At 36.1% G+C, this 10801-nt stretch overlaps 1 protein-coding gene across 1 annotated transcript in view; it reads right to left on the reverse strand.

Moving 5' to 3' along the window:
• The window catches only part of LOC145255811 (polymerase delta-interacting protein 2-like), a 46811-nt gene extending 42706 nt beyond the window's left edge, over positions 1-4105 (reverse strand). The window contains exon 1 of the mRNA XM_080114508.1: positions 3950-4105. Within this exon, the coding sequence (XP_079970634.1) occupies positions 3950-4071 (122 nt within the window). The 5' untranslated portion in view covers positions 4072-4105. The remainder of the gene's footprint in view (positions 1-3949) is intronic.
• Positions 4106-10801: the final 6696 nt, after the last annotated feature.

Below are 10801 nucleotides of genomic sequence, written 5' to 3' on the forward strand. Positions count from 1 at the left end.
TGTTTGAAAAAAGTCATCGCTATTAAAAGAACTTAAAATGCGATTCAAATGACTTGTATGTATTAAATTCGCTTTTCAATAAGGAATTTAAAATGAAGTCCTGTTGTGTTGAAAAGAAAAGGTGTCGTTTTTAAACGACTTTCATTTTTATGAAAGTGCAATTCGAGTCAGATTTTATTGCGTTTGAAAAAAGTCGTCGCTGTTAAAAGAACTTAAAATGTGATTCCAACGACGTGTAGGTATTTAAAAGTTATTTTTAAATATGGAATTTAACATGAAATCGTGTCGTGCTGAAACGGAGAAAAAAGGTGTCGTTTTTGAATGACAGTTATTTTGATGAAAGTACACTTCAAGTCGATTTTGTTTTTGAAGAAAAAGTAGTCGCTGTTAAAAGAACTACAATGCGATTTAATCGACTTGTATGTAAAATCGTTTTTAAATGACAAATTTAAAAATTAATTTCTGTGTCTAGCCGTGTAGATCCACTTTTGCTAAGTAGTATCTGTCTTTATCGGAGAGTAGTGAGCGCTAGCCGTGCCTAGCGGAGTGTGGAGTGCTAGCCGTGTCTAGCGGAGACGAATACTACTTTCCTACCCAGTTTATGATCATGAGATCAGGGGGGTGTAAGTGGAAATTGTAGTGTGACTGCAGTCAAGGGGGTGGGCTGCATGTGCAAACTCGAAACCCGAGCGATGGTAGATGAGAGCGCGACAAATCATCAGGTTCGATCGCGCATTAATTTGCATAAATGAGATAATAGAAGGCCAGGAGTTAAGATGTTTGAGAAGAGTCAAGCCGTTGAGTTCTCGAGAACCGGATGGAACGTGGTTAGAGCGGAGAGTGTCGCTGAGAATCCAGTCCAGGCTTTTTTTTTTTGATTAGAGAACTTCTGCATGTCAGTATAGTTGGGAAAGCAGAATCCCGGAAGGGAGTTCCAAAGTCTAGCAGTTCTGGTGAAGAAACCATTGGAGTAAAAGGTTTTCTTACACCTAGGGATATCTACTGTGAAGGAGTGGGACTTAGTCGTTTGTCAGGGGTAGTTTTTTTCTACGGATTATCGTCGATCTGAGATTTAACTTCCATATTAGCAGGAAAAAGTTTTTAAAAAAGTTTATTGAATGACTTTCAACGTGGGGGATCACTTTTCAATTTTAACGTTTGAATTTAACCTGAAAAGACTATTTAAAACTAGCGTGGTACCAAAAATGCATAAGCTCCTAGTCCATGTGTATTGGTTGTCCAGTTGTCCCACCTCCAAAGGGTGTTTATTCTGAAAGCCATTCTTAAAAATGGGGGATTGTGGGGGGGGGGGGGGGTTATTCCGAAATCAGTTCTCAACATGGGGAGATTGGCGGTGTTTATTACAAAAGGCATTTTCTTATTTTCAATCTCCTTGTAATTAATTTCTTAAAGTATTCGGGTGGTCCCCCCCCCCCGCCCCGTGCACTTTCACCAAAGCACCTTTTATGTTTTTACAAAAACATTTGAACTATTTCATTTTACACCACAGTGGACACGTGAAACCTTAATAAGGAGAGTTATGCTGATTGACCACTAAGTGGATTTGGTTGGTTGGTTGTTTTTGTTTTACGGCATATCAACCCTTTTCGGGTTATTTAATGCAGAATCCAAAGATTTTGAAGAAAAATTTTTTTAATAGAACATATTTGTTGTTTTCACGTCGGGTTTCTATTTAACCCATAGTTGGGACCCTAACAGGTACTACCACTCCGGGTCAGAGTGGACCTGGGAGCAATGGAAATTAAAGGGTGGCTCCACACTCCCCAAAGCCCACAAGCTGGGGCCTCACCACTGGATATAGTTTAAGGTCATATCCAGAACCCCCATTGAGGGACTTTTACCCTCTGCAGGGGGGCAGTCGGCGTATTCTAATGCCCCACCGACAGGGCCCCACTAAGTGGAGTATCGATTTACTAGAATGTTATAATTGAAAAGTGATCCCTACGTTAAAAGTCATTAAATAAACTTTAAAAAAAATTTTCCTGCTAATACGAAAGTCTCGGATCAACGATAATCTGCAGAATAAAATAAGAAAACGTGAAAAGGAATTAATTATATACGGCAGGGGGAAAGTTTGTTCAGGTCCGCCAAAAGTTTTTTTTCACTTAATGTTATAACAAACAATAACTGAAGTTAATAAGTTTTAAACAATTCAGAACTTCATGAAATAAAGTTTTTTGGCAGACCTATAAAAGTGCCCACCCTCTAAAAATGCTTGTTTTTTGGGGGTTTTTTTCACCCCACCCCCTTTTTTTTGAGGTTTCTTTTTTTTCCGACGATTATCATAGATTACAAAAATCATATTACAGATTATAGTACTAGTGCACTAGGCACCTCCAAAACTCACCACAGAATTACCCTCCCCCATATGTAAAACGATGTAACTTTATAAATTAATATTATCAATATAACTTTTGCACCATTTAAAAGGACAAAATAAACTAGTAATAATTTTATTTTAACTTTTTCATTGTAGGAAAATAATGAAATTGCGAGACGAAAATCGTGTTTACATAATTAACGCGTTAAAAATAACGTTCCCATGTAGTAAGCATTTCGAACGTGAAAACATACCCGTGTTTAATAAATCTAGCAAAAATCAACTAATGGTCAGATTTTTGTGAAATTTACGATACTTAAACCATTTTAGGATGAAATTATATATGAAATGCAGTTTCTGTAAAATATATGAGGGAAAATATTTTTTTTTAGTACGTGTACCCCCCCCCACCCACCATATTTATTTTTTCGAAATTTGAACAAAATATTTAAATCTATCAAAATTTCTATTTATGAAACATAAGAGTTCAAATAAGTAAAACTTCATTTTTTTTTTAAATTTAAATACATGTATTGAACAAAAATTTACCTTGAAGTTGCACTTAAAAAAATCATATAAATTTAATGTTTTTTTTTTAAATAGCGTTTTTTCGAATTAATATATACTATAATCGGTTGAATTGCCAAGAAAAAGAAACTTCGTAAACATTAATTTTTTAAATATTAAAACGATTAAAATTCCATTATTTCAAAATGTTCTGTTACAACATAGATTTTTTTTAATTGTGTTTAAATTTTATTTTAAATGTTAAGTTTTAATATAAACATGGCTCTTGCCAGCTATTTTATCGCCAGATTAAAACCGATTTGAAAATATTGCACAAATATTAAGCATTTTGTAGGAGTTAAAAATAAAAACTATACAAAATACTGTTAGAAACTCGCTGAATATATGTTACCGTGACATAGGCTGACATATATTCGGCGGGGTTTTAACAGTATTTAGTCTAGTTTTTTTTTTATTTTACTTCTTTTCCCAAACTTACCGTGTCAAAGAGGGTGTTCGTTGCCATTTTTAACTTTCCAATACATCGGTAAACACTGTATGTTTTTCGAGCTGAATAAACATGTTACATTAAATAAAAACACTAAAAAATATCTAGAAAAGTAACTTATCTTGCCTTTGGTAACATTTATTTGTTATATATTTGTTTTTTAACGACTTTTTCGAATCTATGTGTGCAGTAATACAAACCCTAACTTTTTATGTCTGTGCGTTGTGGAGGATGGTGGTGGTGGATCAAAAACCAATTCTAACCTCACCATTTTTGCATTCATAAGTGTCGTCTGCCTTCTCCATTTTTTTTTTTTCGCGGTTTCCAAATCGTATACTACTTCTATTATTTCAGATTTATTCCGTAAATCGCAATGTGAAAAAGTCAGGTCGATATGGTAACCCCTCCTATAGAAATACTAAAATAACATAACCAAGAGGAGATAATGTTATTTAAATAAACAAAAATGTAAAACACAATATTCGTTCGTTAGGAACTTTAAAACAACAAAAAACACATTTTTTTTTTGTGTAGATGGTAATTTTCACTTATATCAATTGCAAACAAACTGTTAATATATAATTATAATTTACCTTGAACTAAAACACTGGCAATGTGTAGAAGGGATAATCTTGTTATAAGTTTTTTCATAGACAAATCTCCTTCGTAAAGCGATCGGCGAAATTATATATCGCCTTACGACGGCCGCTGCCATCTTGAAAAGTCAGGATCGAGGTGAAATGTTAAGTCCGCGCTTAATAAATTGAACAAATGTTTGTTTGGTTTTTTAATTTAAATTCTAAACAAATGCTATCCAAAACATTTTGAAGATTTTTAAATTATGTTGTTGTTTTTTTTCTTATTTATAAAATGAGTAATATTTATTTTATTTATGTGTTTAATTTTAACGAAGTCAAGGTGATCTCTATACCTACACCAATTCTTTTGTATAATTTCTTTTGAAGGAGGAAGGAGGTGCAAAGGTTAATTTATCACACAAAATGGTTCTTTAATTACTGCTTAACACGTGTAAGAGCAAGAATAGTTTGGTCGGTTCTTTTATATGACAGAAGTGCATGAGAACGTTCTTAGTTTCCTTATCCTGGGCTTGGGGGTCCCTAAAATCGAGATCAGACCATTCTTGTAATGATCAGGTCAGGTCACTGTCGATTTTGAGTTTAGTTCTGTGCAGTTCTAAGAGGTTCACCCTCCCAGGCTTTGTCTTCTCTCTTTGAGCAGGGGTTAGTTTATTGCTAATAGCCTGGGGCAGTGGGGCACCCTCACCGGGAAATGCCGACGGGACTGTCCAGGCACGTTTTGCAGGTCAGAGTGCCTCTCTTTAGCGGGCGCTGACTCCTGAACCCCACTTTCTGATCTTTTTGCAGTGAGAGAGAGAACTAAACACCCACCCCTTCGCTGTACATTTTCAGCAGAAAAAAAAAACGCAGAATCTTGGGGAGAAAAAAACAAAAAAACACGCACTTTAACTCCAACACTAAACCTAAGTTCAAGTTGGTAACACAACAAAATTATAGGGTTGTAATACAAGAAAAAAAAAAAAATATATATATATATAAAATATATTTGTAGTCATCGACATACAGTCCTGTTTCGTTGTATCACAACTCATCAGTGCCGCTAGACTAGCACCTATCCGAAGCTGAGGATCGAACCTAGAACCGTCGTGATGACAGTCGGTAGTTCTACCCCTTCACCACAGAAGTGGTGCCCGCAACTTATCTGTCCGAATGTCTATTTAAATAAACATTCGTCTGCTACTTGTAAAGTGCTCAAACGATTGTTTGTAAACAAACCACGAGCGTCGCATTTTTCTGCCAAATTAAGTAGCGAGTGAGATTATTTACGACAGTGCTCAACCCAAAGAGGGGGGCTTTATAAAATATATTTGTAGTCATCGACATACAGTCCTGTTTCGTTGTATCACAACTCATCAGTGCCGCTAGACTAGCACCTATCCGAAGCTGAGGATCGAACCTAGAACCGTTGTGATGACAGTCGGCAGTTCTACCCCTTCACCACGGAAGCGGTGCCCGCAACTAATCTGTTCGAATGTCTATTTAAATAAACATCCGTCCGCTACTTGTAAAGTGCTCAAACGATTGTTTGTAAACAAACCGCGAGCGTCGCATTTAATATTAATATATATATATATATATATATATATATATATATATATATATATATATATATATATATTAGTAGTTGTAGCAACCGCTACGTACGTCCGGAACAAATCTTCGGCAGAGACACTTTCATAGCAATCACCATTTTCAATACGCATGCTGCATATGAAGAACACGCAAGCACACAACATCGTGATTTGCTCACCTGCACATATATTAACCCTTATCCCTGAGTGGCTTCCAGGTCTTGATAAATGGTGACCTCCATGTAAAAAAAAAATATATATATATTAATTAAGGAACTATGTTACGTTCTGTGCATAGAGATATTAATTAAGGAACAATATTACGTTCTGTACGTAGAGTTACAGCAAACTGGCTGGAACATTCCAGAATGTCTCTATATAAAGATTTGCCATGAAAAATCAAATCAGTTTTTCTCTCCAACACTCATTGTAGAAAATCACCACATCCAAGTAGTAGAGTATCCTCAGCGTTTTTGAAGACTGGAGCTCAGACGAGCACTTGCCATGGAAATAACGATAAAACAAAGACAGGCTCGCAACGTCTCTTCTGTGGGAGAGAGGTTGCAGGGAAGAGAAAAGGGCATCCCCACTAAGCCACCAAGTCTATTTTGTACTCTGCCAAGAGAGGATAGGCTGTTTTTAGCAGCCCCTGCCCAGATATGGCAGAAGTACTCCATCCTTGGATGTACTTGGCTTTTATATAGATAGGGAATTGCATCAGCAGTGAGATATTTTCTGGAGCGGTAGAAGGATCCCACCATTTTCCCAGTGACCTTGGCAACAGACTTGATGCACATGTTCTATTTCAGATTAGGAGTAAAGGTCAAACCCAAAAGCTTGTCAAAACATGGAGCCTCCCCAAGACAAGAGCCATCCATTTCAATTGACGCCAGATGGGGATCAGAGCGTTGATGATGTAAAGATAGGAGTTTGGTTTTAGATGCATTAAAAGTAACCAGCCACCTCTTCCCTCACTGTACCACGCGTTCGAGATCAGAGAGAACTTTGTCATTTACGGCCTTTGTGTGTTGCCATAGATGGTCGTGTCATCAGCATAGATGTCAACAAATGACTTAAGTATGTGTTTTGGGAGATCATTGATGTAGATCAGAAAGAGAGTTGGGCCCAGGATAGACCCCTAAGGGACTCCAGCATTAATACTAAGAGCTTCTGATTTCTGCCCATCAGCCACAACTCTTATGAACCTATCAGAGAAAAATGATTTAATAATTGAGAAAACATTTCCAGTAATACCGTAGCTGGAAATCTTGTAAAGTAGGCCTTTATGCCATACCTTATCAAAGGCCTTTGATATGTCAAGAGCAATTGCCCTAGAAAGGAAGCCTTTTTCAAGAGATTCACTAATTCTATGGGATATAACTGTTATATAATTAGTAAGCAAATAAATAAATAATAATAATAATCCAATAATATTTATTTATTTTGTTTTTTTTATAAATATACCATTTACAGTTGAAAAAGGAACCATATATAAATCAGATAAATAAATAAATTAAAAAAATTGAAACAAATATTATTGAATTATTGAATCTTCTTTTTAATAATGTTATTTCAAACTAATTTTTCGCATTTCACTTACATGGTTTAATGACTGTTTACCTCTCAGAAAATAACCACATTCATCTCACGCCACGTGTGACACTCTGTTCATAAAAATCAGTAGTCTTCATGTCATTCTCGCAAGATTCTCATTTAGCTACGTGTTGGAGACACCTCTCCATGGAATTAATGGACTATCTCATGACGTCATTCCTCTGGTGACGTCACTTCCAGTAACGGGTATTGGTACCCGGCAGTCAGAGATTGATATGCGGCCAAGGAGGTCGTGTGCAAATGCCCAATAATTGAGGAATGGTATTGCTCAACCCGCCTTGCCTGTTGGAGCGATTTGAATTAATATTTTTCTAACACGTAAATAAATGTTATTATTTCATATCAATACAGCGATCTCAAGCTCTTTGTCAAGTGTCGTTATTTTCTGGGGTTATTCGCATTTATGAGGATGTAATTTGGTGAAAACCTCCTTCTGTTAATTGGAGATCTCGTTAAATTTACCTTTAACGGTCCCACGGATACGCTACTACTTTCGACTTCTAGAGATTCCTGCACCTCCAACCTCGGTCTTAAAAATTAATAGCTCCCGATTCTGAATTAGTGGACGCTGACTCACACTCCTACAATAGGTGACTTCCTACAATGTCCAGCCTACTTAGTAAAAAAATATATATTAAATTTCGGCCACTTTGGAACTACAAAAAAATGTCATTTAATTATTGGAATTCTTTTGTGATGAGTAATTTGTATATTTTATTTATTTATTCGCGGACTATTATTGCTATATTCGCATATCCCTCCATATTTACATGAATAAACCAGAAAGGCAGCAGCAGCAGCAGCTGCGACAGTGACAATAAAGGCGACGCTAAGAAAAATCCGTTTGTCGATGCAATGCAAATGAACTCACTAGATACACACGACAACTTCAAAGCCCATTTTTTCATATACATACATCAATAGAATCACATCACCTCAACCAAGAAAGCCGCCAGATAAGGCCGCACAGCAAAAGAAAAACCAAAATACAAATCACAAACATCGCAGTAAACGCAACTCAGGCAGCATATAAACGCAAATAACTATTACACGAAACACTGCAACAATACAACACCAACTAGATTACATTCACAACTTTCTCAGATTAAAATCGATATAAAACATGCATACATACACCAAACAGACGATTCACTACAACACATTAAAGCACAAAAAACAAACAATCAAAAAGCAAACTCAAGCCAGCGATTAAAAACTCTCTCTTTGCTTCTTACTACATCCGTGGCATGACTATAAAAACGTCAGCCTTCGCGACAAACAGACGTCGAGCCCAGAGACAGTCAGTCACCGGCATGGGGTAATTATCAGCTCCGTCAGATTCCTTCCCGACGTAAAAAACCACTTTCATGCGCATCTTTTTTTTTTTTTTACAAGGTGATCACCACTTATCAAGGCCCGGAAGTCACTCAGGGATAAGAGTTATTGCATGTACAGTACGTTAGTGTGGGGGTTTAATAAAAATGTCTGCTTAAGGGGGCGGTTCATCAGGAATTTGTTTACGTTGGACTTGAAGACATCCAGGTTGTAGTCAGGTGGGAAGCAAGCAGACGGAACAGAGTTCCACAGGCGTGCAGTTCTAAGAAAGAAGCTTTGTTCATGTAATCTACATTTTGATTTAGGCACAGATAAAGAGTGGGGAAAATTTTTGACAGTGGTTTCATCATTCATCAACTTCTCCACATGGAAGCACCAACAGCAAGAATTAACACTTGCATTTCTTATTTCATCACAATTTCATATTAGCGCCCGACTTTTCTCTCCTAAGAAGTTACAAACATTAACTTTACGATAAAAAACTTCTTTCCTGAACATTCTCACATCCTTGCGAACTTTGAACACTTTAGTTTGTTTTTGCTTTCTCGTTAAGTTTGTTTTTATAAATAAAAAATTGAGAAATTAATCATTTAAAATTTAAATCTCTATTGTTTGTCTGGTTCCTAATATAACATTATCATCATCGCTGTTAACAACCTGGCTGAAATGCTGTAAAACAACGACTATAAAAGATGAGTATAATAGTCGGCAAATAAATAAATAGAATAAGAAGACGAGAAATCGCATTTAATCATTTCTTTCTGATAGGTTCATAAGAGTAGTAGTTGAGGGGCAAAAATCAGAAGCTCACAGTATTAATGCCGGTGTCCCGCAGGGATCCATCCTGGCCCAACTCTTTTCCTGATCTATATTAATGATCTTCCAAATCACATCCTTACATCATTTGTAGACATCTATGCTGACGACACTACCATTTATGGTAGCACATCTAAGACAGTAAACGACCAAGTTCTCTCCAATTCTCTCTCCTCTGATCTTGAGCACGTAGTACAATGGGGTAAGGAGTGGCTGGTTACTTTTAATGCATCTAAAACCAAGCTTCTCTCTTTACATCATCAACATTCTGATCCACATCTGGCATCAATTGAAATGAATGTATAATAGTCGGCAAATAAATAAATAAACATGAAAAGATAATCAATTCAACATATATATATATATATATATATATTCCTTTTTTCTTTTTGTTTTATTTTAATGAACAGAATCAAAGAACGAATGAGTAGTATATACAAATTTCAAAAGATGATAATATATATTTAAGTTCATAAGCCACATCTTTTTCCTTTTTTTTCTTTCTCTTGTCTCTTTTTTTTTTTTTTGTATATGTATATGTCTCGCATACCAAACTCTCAACAAAGAATAGAGAGAAAAAAAAAACGGGTTTATAACAAAGATAATTTACAGAGTTGAGTCCCTTTCATCATTATTTTTCTTTTATGTCTCTTTAAAATATATCAAGGGAGGTTACTCTGGTTGATTTGCTATTTGTTTATTTTCCTCGTTTTGCTTTCTTTTGTCGGAATTTATCCTGCTTCCAGATAAATTCGACGCTAAAGTAACTAGGCTGAAAAAAAAAGCATGAAACAAAAGAGGGGGAGGGGGTAAAGAATCAAATATAAAGGTCTTGATTTGAAACGAAGAAGAAACTTTATTTACAATAAGTTGCAAATTTTTCCCTTAGTGGGCATTAAACTTAAGCGCCAAGGTAGCATATGAAAAAAGTAACATGTAATGAAAAAATAACAACACTGCTGGTTCTTATAAAGAAGTTGTGTGTATCCATTAACGAATACAACAAGAATATACAAAATAGTAGTATCTCCTAATCACACTCGCATATGAAATTAATTTTAGGAGCGTACTCACAATTGAAAGCCTGTCAGGCACGTGCCTTTTTCTTTTTTTTGTTTTAAGTTCTTTTAGAATTTTCCTTCCCTCCATGTTGCATGAAAACCGTAGACACACAGGTATTACAGGAGCAAGACCTCGTCGCTTGTCCGGATAGGAAATTCCATAATATCTTGTCACGTAAAAGGTATTTTCTTTAATTCCACTCCTCCTAAAATATGTGCAGAGCCATAGTCACGTAGTTTCCAGAAGCCTGTCTCGTCACAGCCGGGTATTAATTTCTTGCCGGGTTTACTTCTTTCAAGGAGGCTCATCAAAATTCCATTTTCAGCACCGGGCAATGAACACGTTCACTCTCCAGGTCAGCAGAATTTCAAAAGAGGACGAAATACACGCTGAGCTCATGACGTCATTACAGAGCTAGCATTTCTCTTTTCTCCAAATTAAAGGGAGT

The sequence above is a fragment of the Euprymna scolopes genome, chromosome 31 (assembly GCF_053919585.1).
Source record: "Euprymna scolopes isolate OS-2025 chromosome 31, ASM5391958v1, whole genome shotgun sequence".
NCBI classification, from domain to species: domain Eukaryota; kingdom Metazoa; phylum Mollusca; class Cephalopoda; order Sepiida; family Sepiolidae; genus Euprymna; species Euprymna scolopes.